At 47.0% G+C, this 21,067-nt stretch overlaps 1 protein-coding gene across 2 annotated transcripts in view; it reads left to right on the forward strand.

The window, feature by feature from the left end:
* BTBD9 (BTB domain containing 9) overlaps positions 1-21,067 on the forward strand; it is a 751,707-nt gene that overhangs the window by 454,793 nt on the left and 275,847 nt on the right. For both annotated transcript variants that reach the window (XM_078647358.1, XM_078647359.1), the window contains one exon: positions 4,355-4,544. In XM_078647358.1, the coding sequence (XP_078503484.1) occupies positions 4,355-4,544 (190 nt within the window). The remainder of the gene's footprint in view (positions 1-4,354; positions 4,545-21,067) is intronic.

Below are 21,067 nucleotides of genomic sequence, written 5' to 3' on the forward strand. Positions count from 1 at the left end.
TTGCCAAACTCAGCCTTCTGGATGACTTTGTCAGTTGCTGCTTCTGGGCCGATGAGATTGCCCATCTTGTTGTTGACAGAGCACTCTGAAGTTGGCAGCGGCATTACCAGTCTCAGTCATGGCAGGGTGCACCTCACACTTGTCACTTTGTTTTTGCAGAATTCTTGATGTGGTTAAAAAGGTCCCCTAGGGCTTCGATCCCTTGCAGTTGCTTGCATCTCAGGCTATTCCCTGAAGTGGGAAACATTCTAGGCTTCTCACACTAGGCAGTCTCTCCTCATGCAGAACCAGTCACACTCCTACCCTCGCTCAGCAGTCAGGCTCCTAGACTCTAGGTAGACCCTCTACTCCAGCAGACTTCAGCTGATGTTTTCTCACCTTTGGCATGAGGACACCAGCCCAGGTCACACAGCAATCCCTCTCCGACACTCCCTTGCTTGTTCATGAAGAGCTTGGAACAGAAGCAAAGTAGGGGAATCTGGGTCAGGCGTTTATTTATTATGCGAGTAACAAGGACCCCATGTTTAATCAAGAATAACAATTCCTAGGACAGGGTAATACACAATGAAAAATAAATTCCTAGGCAATAAAATTCAAATTACATACCTCATTTGAAAAGTGACAAAATTAAAAACAGTGTAACGACCAAACTATAAAATTCCAAAAATGTAATGATGAATTGTAATCATATCATTGCATTAATAAAATAAAGCAAAAACACAATTTTTATTAACAGTCAAAATAAATTGACCCTATACTAAACATACTGTCTCACTAGATTAAAAATACAATGTTGATACGCAAGTAAGTGGCAGTAGGACAATAAATCTTCGACGCTCGTTTCGGCGTGAAACACGCCTTCATCAGGAATAGCCACACAAATCTTTATCTATATAGTGGTGGGTATAAAGAGCTTTATAGATGAGTTGTCTTCAATCGCTTTCTTTGATAGAATAAAACCTTTTAAAAGAGTATCACAACTATTTGGAAAGGTATGAGGCCGTAGTAACCACCTTTAAGTATCTTATGTGTGTTCAATGTTGAACATGGGGTTAAGAAAAGCACACCTGATGTATGGTACATAGAGATTCACGATAAAAATGAAGTGAAGTATGCCGCACTAATGGCGGTTAACTGGTTGGAGGCAAGATAGTCCTCTTGTGTAAAATCTCGGTCGTGGATATCGGATGTTCGCGTCCTGATAGTCGCGAAAGCAATCTCCTGTCTCAGTCATGGCGGGGTGCACCTCACACTCGTCACTTGATTTTTGCAGAATTCTTGATGTGGTTAAAAAGGTCCCCTAGGGCTTCGATCCCTTGCAATTGCTTGCATCTCAGGCTATTCCCTGAAGTGGGAAACATTCTAGGCTTCTCACACTGCGCAGTCTCTCCTCATGCAGAATCGGTCACACTCCTTCCCTCGCTCAGCAGGCAGGCTCCTAGACTCTAGGCAGACCCTCTACTCCAGCAGACTTCAGCTGATGTTTTCTCACCTTTGGCAAGAGGACGCCAGCCCAGGTCACACAACAGTCCCTCTCCAACACACCCTTGCTTGGTCATGAAGAACTTGGAACTGAAGCAAAGTGGGGTGATTTGGGTCTGGCTTTTAGACACATTTGTCAGACAAGGGATATAGAAGCAGCGTCTAAAGTTTAATAACTGGTTTGGGTTGGAGCACTTACAAATTTAATTTTCTAGCTGTATCTCAGACAAAGCATTTGTGTTAGGCGATGGTTCTCACAGCAAGTAGCAATGATGCTGTCTGCATCCAGAAGCATCCAAAGCAAAGGCACAATGAAGTGTGAGGTCTCAGCACCTGGCTGCCAGCAGTCTTCCTGGAGCAGTACTCGAGGACAGTCGATAGGACAAGCCCTGTCTAGGAACTTCCATCCTTACCCTGAACAACAGAAATTTGAGTCCCACTCCTACCATCTACCAAATGGCAGTGCCCAGGAAGGATTCACCACTGACATTCCTAGTGTCCAAAGCAAACCATAACGTGGCATGGTTTGTGCATTGAAATACATGCTACTCCTGGTTCTCTGGGTTGATGTAAAAGTATACACCCTTCAACTTTTGAAATTGGCTAGAGGCGCTCAGATTGCAGAAAGATTATCACTTTAATTAGTCGGTAATTAGCTTCAAAGTTGCAATATCACACCAGTAACCAGTCCCTAGCAGCAGTAGCTTGATGTATGTAATCAGCCCAGGCATTGTGTGCCCATTTCATCGCCCACGGCTGGTGATGAAACACACCATGGCTCGTCATCACTATTATGATACTGTGCTGCTCCCTGCACTCTCGTCCCGGGACCCCGTAGACGCTCTTTAACTTCCGAGTCTGATGCACAAACCTACATCTTGAATCGCCCTCATAGCCGAAGGACTGGCCCATGGCCGGCCTGGCTCATCACCCTCTGTATTGTTGCAGTCTTATCAGTTGTGGCCCATCTTTTAGTCATTGGGCTCGTCGTTCCTTCTTCTCACAAGCTTCACTACCTTCACTGGTCACCGAATATGGCTCTTGTGCTGAAACGCACCTAGATTAAAGCCTCTTGAAGACTGAAAACAAGGCATTCATCTAATTTATGTATCTTCAAAAGTATTCCCCTGATGCCAGTTGTTGCAAATATTGCATACAATTAAGGAACACTTGGTCAAAGCATTCAAAGTTGTATAGATGTAATGCATTCGGTCTTTGTGTCTGTTCATGCCAAATGAAAAAGTATTTGCATATGTACATCAACATAGCAACAAAATTGGATAGAATTAAGTGTTTTAAATATTTTTTACGTTATTTATAAGTAAATAAATCTGTTTTCTATTCACCGGAGACACATTTTATTTTTTAGCCGTTTATCCAGATAAGGCATTAAATTTTACAATTTGAGTTGTAGGAGGTTTTTGTACACTCATCTTCATCGTTCTCCATTTTTCATGCCATAGTTATCCACGTAATGTGGAAGTAGTAGAAAGTGAGCAGGGAAGAGAGGACTAGAACATAGAACATTACCCATATGAGTCACACAAAGCGGTCTTGTACGGTTGCCTGGCTGCGTTTAAACCTTGTGCAACCCATACAATTGGTGCTCATTCATGTAATGTTTGGGTGAATTTTAAGCTCATTTCAACAGTTATTAGTCCACTAATAGATACAGCATACTTTAGTTAAACTACCTTTTAGGCTGTGTGACTTTACTCTGCCACCAGTCAAGGCATACCGTGTGATCAGGTTCCATAGACCATGCATTGATATTGAGAGCAGGGCATCTCTAATCAGATGATGCCCTTAGTTCATCTGCCCTCCCCTCAATTGGTGTGTAATGTTGCTAAATAATCTTCATGTAAAGGTAGCTTGTATCTTTAATTTCTAACAATTACACCTTTAATAATCTAGGTTCTTGTTCCATGCAGGCCTCTATATGATTGGTGTCCATCATGTCCAACTCCGCCCTCCTCCCTCCCAATAGGGGCATTGTGTTTCAATTCCAACCCCATTAGAACAATTCACTGATTCATGTCTTATGCCTGTGATTGCATCCATAACAAGAGTATCTTGGCTGTGATCCGCATGCTGCTCTCTCGACTCTCTATTTGACTAGAGTCTCCCTTTCAAATCCGGTTCATAATTCACATGGGTGCAGTGCTCTGCCACCAGGCCCGTGAATGCTGCCTCTTGGGTGGCACCCATCTGCGCCTAGGTTGTGTAGGTCACGGACTGCACTACTGTGAGCCTGCTGAGTGCATTGAGGGGAAGAGGGCCCTTCTCCTGAGACCTGGAGGTAACGCTGGATCCTTGTAGCTTTCCTGCCACATATGTCTCACTTGTCTCACTTGTCTTGTATAGTTTATGTCCTGGCACCAGTGAGTCTGAGCTGGATTTATTTTGCAGGAAGTTTCTAAGAGTTTAGGCCAACATGCTCAGTACCACTCGCATGCCCGATTGCATGTGGGAGTAAATTTCTGTTGGAGTAGAAGGTATTCTTCGCCCTCTAGGTTATTTATATTTACACCTGTGGTAAATAACCTCAACCTCATAGTTCTTGTTTGTGGTGCAGTGAGTAGGAAGGGTTTTTGGTGGCTACTAGATCCCTATGTACAGGTTTACAGAGGTCCATGCACACCCATAGTGTGGTGTAAGATTCGGTAAGTGTGATTTCTTTATTCCTAATAATTGGAAATATGCATCTGAATATTGAAAACCACTCACACAGAATTACAAGAATGGTGCGGATTGTCTCCATTTATGTGTGATGTTCTGCTTCAGCCTAGACTAAATTTGGGATTTATTGTTAGGTGGAAATCCTTCAAATGCATCTTTGTAATGGCATTTTATTTCTATTTCATCCAATCAGTTCCTCAAGAGAACGTTGCAACGATTGCGGACTGCGCCAGTGTGATCGAAGGGGTGAGCCGCAGCCGCAACGCTTTACTGAATGGAGACACCAAGAACTACGACTGGGACTCCGGGTACACATGCCACCAACTGGGCAGTGGCGCCATTGTGGTGCAGCTTGCACAGCCCTACATGATCGGATCCATAAGGTAACACACCATAGATCACAAAGGTGCTGCTGTGTTGAGGTGGTGCATGTCCCATATTCTGAATGTGTACCTTACTGTTCTCCTTAGGGTTTATTACCAGCACTTCCTCTATCTCCATCTTCTTTCCTTTTGGCTTCCAATCTGTATCAAGGAGACTTGTAGCTATGACACTCTTGCTGCTAGAGGTTGACCTGGTTCAATATTTTCTTTCTCTTTTTATTTCAATTACCTGTGAAATAAACTGATTATCATAAATCAGGATTGTCCTCATGCCCTGAGAAGGGAGTGGCAAGGCATGTCCTCAGAGAAACCAAGTATATTTAGTTAGTGCTCAGTCGATTTTGGTGTCCACAGGTTCCTCTATGCTTTAATCTGCTGTTGTTGTTTGAACACTTATTGTCTAAACTCTTTGAGAACATATTCTTCAATGCTACTTATAGTTCTTAGGGGGGGAGTCATAGCCAATTGTCTGCTACATATATTTATAGGTTGTAGATACATATATCTAGTTTGTAACCTGTATTGTCTTTTAGATTCACATATTATTCATTATTAGCCATCTAGTGGTTAGTGGGAGTGTAGGCACTGACTAAGGAAGATTCATGTGGCTCACTATGACCATAAACTCCCAATTCATAAAAATTTGACTTTTTTCCGAACAGTGAGTGTGAAGATGTAGGAAAGAGCTGGAAGATGTCACCTTTTCACTGTGAATCTCCAAGTGTCGGGAGAAAGACAATTCAACATCGAGGAGACTTCGACTAGGTCTGAGAATGTATTTCAGGGTAGTTCATTACTTTGAATCTCCTCAACGCCATTTCTTATCATGACAACCGTATTCAAGTTTTGTCCAAACTGCAGACATTAGTTTGATTCCGGTGACAAAACACACAGTATGCATACTCTGTCTCCTTCAAAGCTGTTCACCTGAAGACTTCTATATCTGCTCTTTGTTCAAGGTAAACACAGGCGACGGGTTGCATAGTTGTCCTTAGTCGTCAGATTTTTATCCCCAGAAGCGGTTGTGGTAGATTGATCCTGCATCTCAAAATCAAAGAAGGACTAGCTATGTTTAGGGAAAAGAAGGAGACTCAATGAAGTACGTATGTCGGCAAACCAGTTGGTTTGTTCAAAAAGCCCTCACCCACCAACCTAGTTGGTGGCATGCTTCATCATCGGGCCCACCACAGTGACACCGAATGTGTCCCGGGTGTGCTTCAACGCCAGTTTACTGCGGAGCTGGTATGTTCGCTGAGTGTGCAGTGTAGTGAGTGAGAAAGTGAAAATTATAAAACCATACAGCGGGTCCCAGTACCCAAGGGTAATAAAAAATACTTTAATTTACTGGGCCCCTGTTGGTTATTTAAAAGGCAGACGGACGTGTTGGAGTATGGATTATGACCTCCTGCGTCCTGTTCGGTCTACATGTTTCAGCCTGGCCTTTTTTAATTTAAAACAGGCTTTCCTCAGGACCAAGTGAGTTATGTGATTAAGGTGCAATTTAAATAAATAAACTAAATTATAGTGGTTGTGTTGTTTTGGCTATGTGTAGCACTCTCTAAGGTGCTATATGGGTGAGAGGGGGATTCCCTCTCTCTTTGACAGGCTATTTGCTGTACAAAGCTTCCTTGGGTCACCTGGCAGAGAAAGAGACCGGAATTGCCGGTCTGGTTCCTCCTTGGACCTATCGTCCTTCTGCGGTGCCCGAAATGAGAAAAACAGAGACTGCAGGCGTGCCGAAGTCCACAGCGGGGAGACCAAAGGTGGGCTTCGAGTCTAAAGGTTCTAGGGATCAAGTTGGTCCACTGCAGTGGTGCTTCCTGGTGTCAGGTTTTTGCGGTCTTGGAGCATCACAACTCAGACATTGGTACCTGAAAGATGCAGAGCAATAGCTTTGCTGTCTCACAGGAGTTCCTGTGTCTTTGGAGAAGTGGTAGCATTCCTCCCAGGCTTTGGTGGATCAGCAGTTTTGGCACGATTGTCGAGAATAGGCAAACAGGCCGGCAGCGCTGGTACCAAGTCAGTTGCTTTTTCTGCAGTTCTTGCGTTCATGACTCTTTGGCCTTTCTTCTTCTTTTGGTTGACAGGATGCACTTTTCTGGTGCCAGAAGCTCCCCAAAATACTGAATTTAGGGGTGTTAGGGGAGTGTAGGGTAGTAGCCAACGGGCTACCTACCCTTGGAGTCACTATGCCCCCTATATGACCTCTTCCTGTAGAGATTGGGCATAACTCTGTTCCATAGTTCCTAAGTTTGCCATCACAAACTGGCCAAATCTGAAAAGTTGTGTCCACTTCAGGTTAGACCAACTACTAGTAATTGGTACTAGCCTGGGCGGTGGGCACGCCTACCCCCACACCCAGCTTTATTGACTTTAAGCCCAAGGTCCATAGAGACAGATACTGTGGTTTGAACAAAATACTTTGACGAGGGGCACTATGACAGGGCTGCGATGTGGGTCAGTGAGAGTGTAGTCTTTGGGGATGTATGAACATGTGTGCTTATGAATGAGATGTATGTGAATGGGTGACTGGGAGCCTGTGTCATATGTACTTGTGGCACATGACATACCTTTTCCCATATGTCATCATTACATGTATAATGCAAATATATAATCATTTTTTTTTAAAATGGTAGAAATTTATAGTGGAGAAAACAAAATGTTAATGAAAGCATTTTTCTGCATTTTAAATTTCTCCCACTTAAAATATTGGCTGCATTTTTCAGGTATAAATATGGATTGTGTCTACTAGTTGCTGGAAGCAAGATGCCTGCTGTGTGTAAAGGAGACATTTTAAAATGGGAGTAAAGTAAACTGAAGAGTTAACTTTATGTTTATATAGATTCCATAAAACTCTCCCATTTCCAAATATATATCACTTTTACGAACTTCAGGCATCTTGCTCCCAGTGGTCTGTAGACATGGTTCCATGTTTATGGAACAATTCTATTTATTATTTGTACTGCCAACTCTAGTGAATACACAGCAACTCAGAGGGCGTGTCTGAGGAAAAAGAATCCAGAAAGGTCTAGAACACAGCTTTGACTACAACCCTGGGGCTTGAAGTGTAGTTCATGCAATTAAAATAGAAACAAAATAAGTAAAATGAAGAGAACCCCCTCCCACCCAATTCTCCTTCCATGTAGTAGCCGAGCGGTCAATAATGTTGACATAGTGCAAGGTCAGGATGTGGATGTAAAAGATATGGAGCTTCAGAGATAGTCTAAGTCTCAGCTGGGCTTGGATCTGGGATCAGGCAAAGTATTCGCAAATAGGCCAAGCATGTCGACTGCCAGAACTCAAAGGAAAGGGTTTGGATAAAGGTTGCCCACATGTCGGAGTAGGAGGTGCGACCAGAGTCTACCAACAAGGATAACTTCTCCATCCTCAGGATAAACCACAATTTAAGCAACCAGAAGGTATGGTCTGGGATCCTGTCTATGCCCCACAGAGAGAGTCTGACCTTATGGGCTTCTTCTAGGGCCCTAGCCATTTGCCTCCCTCTATTAGAGAGCAACGGGTGAGTCAGGGAATTGAGGAGTCCCTATATGGTGTAAGCTGGGAACCACTGGATGAAAGTGTTGAAAGCAGAGTCAATGTCACGTAAATCTTGATCCCAGTATTGGGTAAGCTTCGGGCAGTGCCATAAAAGGTGGATTAGAGTCCCTGTGTCCCCACATCCCCGCCAGCACTCCTTCGAGTGCCCTATGTTCCATTTCTGAAGTCTCAGTGGGGTGTTGGGTACCACTAATAAACTTTTGTGTATACAGTCTTAGTGTTGGCTATGTTGTGTGCTGTGTGGTGTAGTTTGTAAAAAATATCCTCGCATTATTTAGTAGAGAGTGTTCTACCCAGTTCCGCTTTCCATCCAAGGTGCCCTCTGGTTTAATCAGGGTCCTCCCCCTCCTAAGTAAGGCATAGAGCTCAATTATAAGACATTTGTCGTTGGATTTGAGGAGTAGCCACTTCTCGAAGGGGGTCATCGGTCGTCCCGCTCCCTGCCTGGGTGCCATATTTATAATAGAAAAATACAGCCATTTGTTTAGATTAGAGGAGTTTAAAGTGAAGAAATATGTTTAATTAAACTTGAAGATCTGCTTAATTGAAAGTGGAAAAAAAGTTACGACTTGATGTTTAATAGAAATATTTTTCTTCACTTCAGTTTCTACCATTTAAACACTGACTGTATTTTTCAGTTATAAATACGTCACAATGTCTGCTGGCCACTGGTAGCATGAGGCCTGCTGTGTGACACTTTAAAATGGAAGGACATTAAAATGAAGTGCTAACTTAATCGTTAAGAGAACTTTTCTTTTTTTTTTTTAAACACATTTTTTATTGTCATATTTGCATAAGCAACACAGGGCCCTGTCACCCAGGGGAGCCTGCAACAATAAATAGCACGATATCCATTGCAATTAACATTTTCATGGTGTAAACAAACATTACAAAAAGAAACTAAGAACCACCCCCACCTACCCAACTCTCCCCCTCCCTCTCACCCCTCCCAGCCCCCCCTACCCCTCCAAACTCCCACCCTCCACCCACCTCCCCCACACCCCCCCAACAGTCGCACAGCTCACAATAGGTCCAAAAACCACTCCAGCATGTATTACACCATACACATAATAGGATGGAGGCAATCCTTTCGTCCCGTCCGTTCCATGCTCCAGACTCTCTCACATAGCCCCTCTCACCCACCCTGAGGGAGATCATCCTGCTCCGCCGGGGGCTCCAGCCACACCACCCTGTAATCTGCCCAGCGTTTCCAAATTTTAAAATGCTTCCGCGGGCAGCCCCTAGCTACAAAGATCGGGCGCTCCAGGCCCATGTAAAAATCCAGTCCCCTCTTCCTGACCATCATCTTAGGGGCACGGGGGTCTTTCCACCCTTTAGCTATGTCTCTCTTAGCAGTGGTAAGGCCTAGTAACATCAAGTGTCTCTTGTATAGGTTGCCCCCAACCCCATCCATGACATGCAATAAGGCAAATTGTGGCGTGTTCGGGAGCTCCCACCCCAACACCTCAGCTAAACGGGCCAGAACCCCCCGCCACAGACCTGCAGCTCCACACCGTGTGAAGGAACGTCCCTTCCTCTCTATGACAGCGGAGACAGTTCGGCGAGGCAATCAGACCCTCCCGATAAAGGCAATCTCTCGTGTAATAGACCCTGTGCAAGTATTTGAACTGGATTAAGCTGAGACGCACCGATATGGCGGCGCCCCTGGGTGAAGCCAATGCCTCCCTCCAATTCTCCTCCTCCAACCCACCCACGTCCTCCTCCCAGTGTTCCCTGAGCTTCTGAAGTGCAGGAGAACTATGTGTGACTAGCGTCTGATATATACGAGAAATTGTCTTTGTTACAAGGTCCCCCACAAACACTTTCGCCTCCAGGGGTTTGAAGTCCGGGAGAGTCTCCAGTCCTACCAAACTGGGGGACAGGGCGTGGCGAAACTGAAGGTACCGAAAAAATTGGGAGTTGGGCATATCAAAATCATCTCTGAGCTCTTGGAAGGATTTCAACGTGGTGTCGTGCATCACATCCCCTAAGGTCGAGATGCCCACATTGTCCCACCCCGTAAATCCTTGTAGGGAGACCAGTGCAGGGAAGCGGCCATTGTGCCATAAAGGCGTCTCCGCCGTCAGAACGTTCCACCACCCCACACGACGCAGGGCCTGCCTCCAAATGAGAAACACCGTCCGAGTGACCGTTGGCAGTGCACTACGCAGGGGTGCGGAGTAGAGGATGGTATGGAGTGTGTTGGAGCCCATCAAAAAGCGCTCCATGGCATAGGCCGGATCCGCACGATCGCCGTAACACCAGTCATTTAGTACCAATAGATGAGAGGTCTGATAATAGGAGAGAACATCCGATGTGGCCAGTCCACCACAAAAGGTGGAGAGGAAGCACGTGCGCAATGCCACACGAACCGCACCCCCGTCCCATAGGAACTGCCCCAAAAGGGAGTTGACCTGGCAAAACCAGCTCGGGGGAATTGGATAAGGGTGGTTCTGGAGTTGATATAGCAGGCGCGGAAGCGCCGCCATTTTGAAAATGGCCGATCTGCCATAAATGGTAAGCGGCATACGCGACCAGGTCTTAAGGTCTGCTCGTACTCGATCCCACACCGGCACTAAATTTCGTTCCCAAGACACGGCCGGGGCATCTGACAGAAAGACCCCCAAGTATTGGAGCGGCCCAATCCCCCACTACCGAAGTCTGCTCTCCCAATACCCACAGGGTAGATTTGCAGGGATTCATGTATAGTCCCGAGGTCTCACCAAAGATCTGTAGAATTTCCAGGAGGCGCGGCCCGACCTATGAAGTTCTGTAAGGAAGAAGAGGACGTCGTCTGCGTAAAGTGCTATTCTGTCGGACGGGCCCCGCACCCAGTCAAACCCCCTCAGCTGTGAGTCTATCAGCACCCATGCAGCGAGCGGCTCCATGGCCAGGGCAAACAGGTAGGGCGACGGCGAGCACCCCTGCCGGGTACCGCGCCGAATATGGAATGTGGAAGACACAGCTCCCACCACCTGAACCGAGGCCGTCAAGTCAGTATACAAGAGGCGTACGTAGGATAGGAAGCGAGGGCCCAGGTTAAGCCGCGGGAGCAAGGAAAACAGGTAAACCCAACTAAGGGAATTGAACGCTCTATCTATTTCGGCTAGGAGAAGCGCCGCCTGCCGCCTCTGCCCCTAATCGCCTCCATCGCCACATGGGCCCGTCTAATGTTGTGTCTGGTCGCCCTTTGTGGCATAAAGCCAGCCTGGTCCGGATGCACCAGGTCCGAGATATACGGAAGGAGCCTATTAGCCAGAGCCTTGGCCAGCACCTTGACCTCCACGTTGAGAAGCGAGATGGGACGATAGGAGGAGTGCTGCTCTGGGGGCCGTCCCGGCTTATGGAACACCACCACCTCCGCATGGTGCCAGTCTGGGGGAAGCCTGCCCTGATCCCTAGCCTCCTTCAAAGCCACCCGATAATGAGGGGCCAGTTGGGTATTATATTTCGTAAAAAATTCACTGGAGGAAACCACTTGGACCGGGGGCCTTCCCCGAGGTCAGTTCTCCCAGTGCGGTGCCCAGCTCCTCAGCTGTTAGGGGAAGGTGTAACTTATCTTGCACGTCATCTGTCACTGCCCTAGGGGGCAGATCCGCCAGAAATTTGTCAACCTGATCAGACGGAAGACATTCCTGCGGAGCATAGAGCTCAGCATAATACTGCGCGAAACTTTCTGCCAGTCCTCTGGGGTCCGTCAACGGCTCCCCTGTATCATCCAGTATCCCGGGTTGTTTCTGTGCATGAGAGACCCCCTGACAGAGTCTGTGTAACATTTTGCTCAGTTTATCTCCCCACTGGCAGATTCTACTGCGTGTGGCTAACCACACCTGACGAGCCTCGTCCATGAGCAGTGCCGCATAAGACTGTTGCGCTAGTAGGAGTTGACTCACGTCACAAGCCTCACCTGTCTGTCGACCCCTACGCTCCAGGGCCCCCACTTCAGCCTCCGCTCGCACCAATGCCTCCCGTCTGGGCCTCCGTGCCTCCACACACCAGGCGATATCCACGCCCCGCAGCGTGGGTTGCAAGGCTTCCCACAGGGTAGCGGCACCCACGACAGAGTCCACATTACACTTGAGGTAAGTGGATAGCGTCTCGCGCATGTGTCGTCTGTAGTCGTCTTGTTGAAGATGCCACACCGACATGCGCCATCTAAATGGCCGTCTCCCCCAACCCAACTGCAGCTCTACTGACACCGACGAATGATCTGAGAGAACTCGGGGATGGATCGTCGCCGATTCCAGACAACCCATCTTCGCCCTTGGAATAAAGATGTAGTCCAGTCTCGAAAAGGACCCATGCACCGCTGAGACGTGCGTATATTCACGTGCAGCGCCGTGAGTATGCCTCCATGAATCTATCCAGTTCATACTACTCACCATACCCTGTAACCTCGTGGGATGGCTCACGGGCGCATCGCCCCCGCCTGAATCTGTCTCTAGTAACATCCATGACATCATTCCAGTCACCACCAATCGCCATCAACACTTCCGGGATATCAGCCCAAACTGTGTACAGCTTCTCAATCAGGGACCACTGCAAAGGCGGCGGGGCATACACACATCCCAAGACCAGGGGAATCTCTCCCACCACCCCCTGCACCACTACATACCTTCCCTGTGTATCTTGCCAGAGCCTCGTGTGAGTGTTAAGGACTCTACGGTGTATGAGTATAGCCACGCCCCTGGACCCCCTCACAAACCCAGCATGGTAAACCTGTAGAACTTTTCATTTTAATTTTCTCCCATTTAAAAGCATTCAGAAAAATATTTTTGTTCTTAGCTGCAATATTGAGTTGACAAGGACTTTTATTTAAGCGTTAAAAATAAATCTTACTGAACACTGCTCATTGTCAGGCCCAGCTATCTGCAACCTGATACTAATAATGTAAAATAAACACAGCCTTCTCTTACTTTTAAGAGGAAAATGTGACCCTGTGCTTTTTTAAAAAGGAAGTGGAGGCTGTGAGGTACTCTGAAGGTTAATGTGAGCTACTAGCAGCTCTCAACTGACTGGTATAAGACACCTGCTCCCGATAGTAATATATCTAAATCATTTGGAGTTCACAGTCAACCTGAAAAGGTAATCACCATTTCCTCAGAAACAGATTTATTTTCGGGGGCCACCATCAACACATAATTTTCATTGGTATACCTCATGTATTGGAGCGTGTTGGCACTGCAGTAAGAAATTCACTCGTACCCTAAGTCTCTTTCTGACAGTATGAACAGTAATGACGCTATTTGAAGTAATGTGTATCATTTGTATACTATAATGCACCACTTCACGAGGCTGATTCAAGAATGGATGAGCAGTCAGTGGTCTCAAGTAAATGAGAACTGGGAGGAGCTAGTGGTTGTGATAAACAAGGTACACAAAAAATTATAGTGGTGTAACAATGTTCATATGCTTAAGGCCAGATTACTCAAAACACCCAACCCAAATGCCATCACTACAACAGATGCATTACAACTGTGATAGAGTGAAGTATATTTGTGCCCAGCTAGGGTATTTGGTGTACTCGCATAAAAATGTTATGTTATGTTATGTTAACAGGGTGCTTGTATAGCGCACGGCTACTCCGAGGAGTGTCCCGGCGCTGAAGGATCCTCCCAAGTCGAGGAGGGGAGCAGATGGAGAAAGAAAAACAGACCCAATGAGTCCAGAGAGACAGAGCAGGGGAGGAACAGACTTATTGCTGAAACAACCAGGTTTTCAAGTCCTTCCTGAAAGTCAGGAGATTGGAGCAGGACCTGAGCGCAAGAGGAAGATCGTTCCACAGTTGGGGCGCCAGATGTTTAAAGGCGCGGCCGCCGATGCGAGCTCGATGTATCCTAGGGGTGACTGCCCTAGCTTGTGACGAAGAGCGAAGGGATCTGGATGGAAGGTAAAAAGTAATCCACTTTCGAAGATACCGGGCACCCAGACCATGCAGAGCTTTAAAGGCGATGGTCAGGGCCTTGAAAGCGATCCGCTTCTTAACCGGCAGCCAATGGAGGGTTCTAAGGAGCTCCGACGCCCTGGCCCTTCTGTTAAGGCCGAAAATGGCTCGGGCTGCCGAGTTCTGAACTACCTGTAGACGAGATGTAAGATAGTCCGGAAGGCCAAGGTATAGAATGTTGGCGTAGTCCAGGCGTGAGCCAATCAGGGCCTGCACTGTGGTCCTTCTGTGATCGATGGATAGGAGGGGCAGGAACTTTCTCAGCATTTTTAAAATCGCAAAGCATTTACCGGCCAGGACCGACACTTGTCCCCTAAGAGAGAGGCAGTTGTCGACCTGGATTCCCAGATTTTTCGCCGATCCAGAGTCATTGTCAGGTGGGAACATGGCAGCCGGCCACCACTCCTTCCACCTGGGATCGGCCGGGCAGCCGAAAAAGAGGACCTCCGACTTTTCGGAATTGCACTTGAGGCAGTGTCGGTTGAACCAGTCAAACACCGCCCCGAGGCAATCCCGTATAGATGGTCCGTCAAAGTCGTGGTCCTTGTCACAGGTGAACAGGAGCTGTGTATCGTCAGCATACGATACAATCTGGGCCCCGAAACCCTCCGCGAGTGCCGCCAAAGGCGTCATGTAAATGTTGAAGAGTGAAAGGCTCAAAATAGAGCCCTGCGGGACTCCGACCTCCAGAGGTGGCATTGCGGCGGAAAAAGGTGGGGCCCAGATAGTTTGTTGACGGTTAGAGAGGAAAGAACGGAACCAGTTGAACACCGTCCCCCTTAAACCTACCTCCCAGAGTCTTGTAAGGAGGAGGTTGTGGGGGACGGTGTCAAAGGCCGCCGAGAGATCGAGCATCACCAACATGACTTTTCCTCCCTTATCCAAGATGGACTTGATCACTTCGGTGACCTCGAGGAGAGCGGTTTCAGTGCTCAGGTTCGATCGAAAGCCTGACTGGGATGTGTGAAGAATATCATTAGCCTCAAGAAAGTGGGACAGGGAGGTGTGGACATGTTTTTCAGCCACTTTTGCGAGGGCGGGCAAAAGGGAGATGGGTCGATAATTAGCGTGCAAGTCCGGATTTAGATTGGATTTCTTTAGTAGTGGTAAGATCAGTGCATGTTTCCAGGACTGCGGGACTTCCCCTCTGCTCAGAGAGAGGTTGAGGATCGGGTTGATGAGATGGTTGAGGATGGGGGCTAGTTGGGCAAGGGTTTTGGCGGGGCAAGGGTCCCAGGGAGAGCCGGATTTCAGCTTACTAAGGAGATCCAGAGAAGTCTGCAAAGACATATCCGGGAAGTTCCAGAGGGAAGGTTCTGATGTGGGAGATGGCGGAACCAAAGAATCGGAAGAGGAAGTATGAATCGTATTGGTAATATCAAAAGAAAGTTGGATTTTTTTAATTTTATCAGCAAAGAAAGCAGCCAGCTCGGTGATCCAGGACTTGGAGTGCATGATTTTGGGGTTCGTCCAGGAAGGGGAAATAAAGTCCTTGACAATCCTGAAAATTTCTTTGCAGGAGTTTGTTGCCTCCTCAATACGGCTGGCCAGATATAATTTTTTATTGGTGGTGATGTCACGATGGTAGTCTCTAATCAGAGATCTATATAGTTCTTTGCAGGTGGCGTCGTAGTGTTGGCGCCACTTCCTTTCGGCTATTTTGCACTGCCGGCGTTTGTCTGCCAGGGCCGAAGAGAACCAAGGGGCAGAAGATTTTACCGAAGATGATTTGGCGGATGTAGGAGGGGCAAGGTCTGAGAAGCGTTGGGTCAGCCAGCCCTGCAGGAGGTCGAGGTCCATATCCAGCGAGCCAGATAGCCTGCAAGGATGTGCCTCGAGCTCCTTTAGTATCATTGCTGGTGAGACTCGATGAAAGGCTCTCGAAGGCAGGACCTTGTCCCTATGTCCACAATCAGGATTCTTTCTAAAGGAAGAGATTGTGAATTCTGCCAGAAAATGGTCAGACCAGAGAACCGGGGCAAGGGCCGTGACCTCTATTGGAACAGTTGAGAACACTTGATCTAATATATGGCCTTTGGAATGGGTAGGGGACTTGAGGTGGGGAACCAAACCTAAGGGTAAGGTGATGTCATTAAGTTTAGTACTATGAGGGTCATCTGTTTTATCTAAATGAAAATTAAAATCGCCCAGGAGCAAGCAGTGGTTCGATCTCAGGCATAGAGAGGAAGTCAGAGAGTGGAGATCTTCGAAGAAGGTGCCTATGGGACCAGGAGGCCTATAGACCAGCAGTCCTATACAGGACTGCTGGGGGGATAGCGATAGGGAGAAGGCCAGTGTTTCACTGCCATAAATGTTGTCAGAGGGAAGGATAGTGCAGGTGATACGTTTATTGATAATAAGAGCTACTCCACCCCCCTTCCCACTGGCTCTGTCTGCCCTATAAATCACGTGACTCGGGGGGATGGCGGTGGCTATGTCTGGGCCGGAACCCTCTCCCAGCCAGGTCTCAGTCAGAAACAGGCAATCGGCTTTAGAATCCGTGAGCAGATTGAAAATATCAAGCGCGTGCTTGGCTAAATCAGCTGTAGTCTCCTCAGTAGCCTTTAGCCTACTGGTTTCCTAGCGACTGTGCTCAGGCAGAGGATATTTCCCACTTTTGTGACTCTTTAGTCTTCTAGGCTTGGAAGGGGGGGGGGGTGTGAGCATTACTTTGGGCCTGGGCTGTTTTATAGTAGGCGCGCTGAAACCTTGTAAAACCATTGTAATTTTTAATTTTAAGCAGCAGCACACATTTCAGCAGAATAAAAACACAGATACATATCTGGCCGAAGTGTAGCAAGACGACCAGTGGCTGAATGGGGGTGGCATTAAACTGCATCTAGCGAGAATCTGGGCTAGTGAACTGCACTTTTGACTCTGCTTGGCCATATAGAGAAACCACAGTGCGAACTCTCCCCAGTCAAGCAAATGGTCAAAAGTCAATTTGCCTAGTCCTATGCTCGAAATGTGAGCTTGTAATATGCTGTGGAGCCTTAAAGGAACCATGGACACCTCTAAAGGTTAGCATTACCCATAGACGCCATGGTAAAGAAGATTCTAGCGGTATAAGCACTTAAATAACATTTGGGGTCCGATATGTTGCTTGGAAGGAGCAGTAGAGTTTTGGTTATCTTTGTGGATCCTTATTTTATGTGTGGTATTTTCTCTAGTTGGTGGCAACAGTAAAGGTGCTGTGGAGCTTAACCTAGTTGCTATGGACATCTGGACCCAGATGTCCTCAAACACATCCACCCATAGTTGATGGGCATTGCAAATAAGGCTGCAATCCATGGGAAGAAAGTTCCAGCCCTGAGAGAGAATGATCTCCATAAAGCTATGGTGAAGCAAGCCTTAATCAAACCTGAGAAAATCATCCCCATTCCAGAATCTATGCTTCAGTTGCTGACGACATGCACTTTGCTCTTGCTTCAGTGGAGGTAGCTATGGTTGATATGGATTTACATGATAAGGGAGCTGTGTGCTGGCTTGGGAATGATTTCATCAAACCAGAACAATAAGTCTACATAACATGTGCTTACTACGGTGCATGCTGACTATCAACCTCATAATGTGGCAGAGATTCCTCAATAAGAGACCGAAGAAGATAAGAGGGTAGGCTGAAGTCAAAAGCAAAGGCTGGCTCTGAGAAGGCGTTTACTGGTACCTGTGACCAATCTCCCAGATGTTGAGGCGGACAAGCACCCTAAGGTTTGCCCAGCCATCCCTTCATCACTGGATCCGCAGCAGATTGCTAGTTCGCAGAGGCCACATACCTGAAAGGAATCCGGTCTGGAGCCTCGTGGGAGTCGAGACAGGATCTCCGCCAGAGAGGTGGTGATCCCTTACCCGAGTCCCCATTCTGCCCCAGTGCGAGGCTCTGCTGCCTGCGCCACTGATGCACAAACACTTCAGAGTACTTTGAAGCTGGGGAGGAGTGGTGGTAATCACGGGCATTATACACGCTCCTCACTGGCACTTCAATGGAGAACAGAAGGATCACACTGATGCCGATCTTGCCGAGCCTCTGATCGGCGGGAGTGCACTGTGGCAGGGCCGTGGCCGGATTGGGTCCCAGAGAATGTCCCTGTGCCACTGACAGCAGTGGGACCATCTTCCGTGGGAGAGAGTGCCAGAGCTTTCAACCGGGAGGCACGGCAGCCGCAACCCTTGCTGCTTGACAGGCCATAAAGAATTGCAGCAGTAGTAACAAGCTGCTGTGTCTGCTGAATCACAAGTAAAAATTGCCTGAAGAGGCCCTCGGGAGACCAGCTCAGTGGATGGTAGGCTGGCTGTCCATAACACAGTGCCGTTGCATTTTTGCCTTAGACTTTGTTCTTCCTCCTCAACCGACTGTGATCCTGGGGGATACTCGCTCCCTCTGGGGAATCTCTAACCCCCCCCCCCTCCCATCGGCTGACCGGGTTGATAGACACTCCATTTGTGGGGTCCCTCCACGCTGAGTGTCCATCTTGTTAGGTGCTCCATGTAAACCAAAAAACTCCTCCATAGAAACAAAAAGAAGCCTACTCTACACACCGAGCAGCCGCCATCCTGGGTTGGTCAACCTCTCACCTCTACAGATCTACAAAGGTGGCTTCCATTAATATACATGCTGATTGAAGTACTATAACTATGGCAGGAGAGAAATTAAAGCCTTGATATTAGGCTGAAGGTTCAGGAGTCAACTCCTCTGGGTCAAAGATTTAAGTTTTATTATATAATCTCCTCTGTATCAGGAGCTGGTTACGGTCGTTCCAGAATTGAGCATTTCTGATCTTTCAGCTTGATCTCTCTTTGAACTTCATGAAAACCTCATGAGCCTCCTTACAGTTCCAAAATCTGTGTTCAATCTTTCCATCTGATAGAAACTTGTTTTCCCCTTTCCAAATGTGACCTCTCTGCATGGTTGTATTAACTGGATTTCGATAATAACACTCCAACCTCCCCTTCCTCATAAGCTGCACCTTATAGACCACTCTTATTCACCGCTCCCTGAGCGATAGGACGATGCCTGGCTGACTCAAACAGGGCCAAATCACCCCCCTGTTAAAAAAAAAAAAACAGGTGCAGAATCTCAACAATTTCAGGCCCATGTTCAACCTTGCCTTCCTGGCTAAAATCTTTGAGAAATGTGTTGTCTCCCAACTCAAGCAGTACTTTGACACCAATAACCTACTCAACTAACACCAGTCATGTTTCAGGAAGGGATGCAGCACGGAAACAGCAATACTGAATTGTAACAGATGACATACACAAATCCCTAGACAGAAACAGATGCTGCATGCTCATCCTCCTAGCCCTATCAGCAGCCTTTAATACGGTCGACCGCAAGCTACTTATGGACTCTCTGCAACAACAAATCGGAGCAAATGGCCCAGTTTTGCAGTGGTTCACTTCATTTTAGCACAACCGCTCCAAACTAATCCAAACTAATAAAAATAAACAACTTGACATCTGATCGTTCTATTTTCACATGCAGTGTCCCCCAAAGCTCAGTCCTCTCTTCTACACTCTTCAACATCTACATGGAGCCCCTCACCGCAATACTCAACCCAGCAAACATTGCCTGTCTCTTTTATGCAAACGACACCCAGCTTTTCCTGGAAATATCCTCTTTGAACGATATACGCTGGCTTAATGCAGCGCTCATAAAAGTTCAGAACTGGCTCTAGAAGACTCTGCCAAATCTCTGGACATCTCCCTGGACTCAAGTTTGAACATGAGCACACCCACGGTCCACAGTGAAGGGTGGCATTTATAACCTAAAGTGACTCAACAAAATCAAGCCCTTCCTCCCACCAAGTGACCTAATAATTGCCAGACAAGCACTGGTTCTGACTAGACTACGGGAATGCCACCCTCGCAGGTTCCCCCAAAAAATACTTAGCCCCCCTGAGAGGCACTCTAAATTCATCAGCAAGGATGGTCACTGGAGCAAAGAGATCTGATCACATCTCGCCCTCTCTGAAAAAGCTAAAATGGCCACCAATTGAAGCACAATGCTGCCTCAAAACTGCTCATCTCACCCACAAAGCTCTACACACTGGTAAACCAGACTACCTTGCATGTCAGCTCACAAAAGCTCAAGCACAATTTTTCTCATCCTCCCTAAAAAACATAAACAAAAAGCCCTCTCTTGCTCTTTCTCGAGCAATGCGCCCACAATCTGGAACTCTCTCCCAGTACATATCAGAACTAATGCCTCCTTTGTGAGCTTCAAGTGACAATAAAAAGAACCTCTCCTAAATCAGCACCTCACCTCTCCAGGAATTGACTTGTAACGCACACTGGAAAACTACCACGTTATTTGCATATCATACCCAAGGTCCTAACAATGTTGGGAGACTCATTGATTAGAAATGTACTGTATTGTTATTGACTGATAATAATTGGACTCGCCACTGTACGATCATACTGTATTGTAAAGTACTGCTAATGCCTTATGATGTTGTAAAGCACTGCGATACTCTCAGATCCTCTCAGCGCTATATAAAAATCTTTAAATAAATAAATAAAATCAGCATATTATCAAATTCAACTATCTTACTGTGATCATTATCTGTGACCGTAAGACTTTATAAGAGATCTCTACAGTGCTGCATAATACACTGAGCTATTATCACTTTTATAATCCCTCCCTCTGCCCCATGACTGACCAACCACTTATATGTACTCTTTAGGGGATTGAGGCCTCTGGCTCAGCACACTCTTCCCTCAATCTGGAAGTCATGGGTCTTTTCATATTTCACTTGAGCAAACCGGAGATTGTTTGCAGGGTTTGCATTGGAGGCAGGTCAATGTTTGCTTCTTAGGCATAGAATGGAGTTTTGAAGCAGTGTTAAGGTTAGGCATGAGCCCTCCTCTTTTAAGACTGCAGGGCCTATGTTTCTCAGGAAGGAGAATATAGCAGAGGCTCTGCTTGTCTGATGACCAAATGCCTCCGGTGGAGAAGTCTCCACATCGGGCACCCCAGCCTGACCTGCTGGCGTCGGATTCTATGATGAGACCCGGAACTGTGCCG

This window comes from Lissotriton helveticus, chromosome 6 (assembly GCF_964261635.1).
Source record: "Lissotriton helveticus chromosome 6, aLisHel1.1, whole genome shotgun sequence".
NCBI lineage: Eukaryota > Metazoa > Chordata > Amphibia > Caudata > Salamandridae > Lissotriton > Lissotriton helveticus.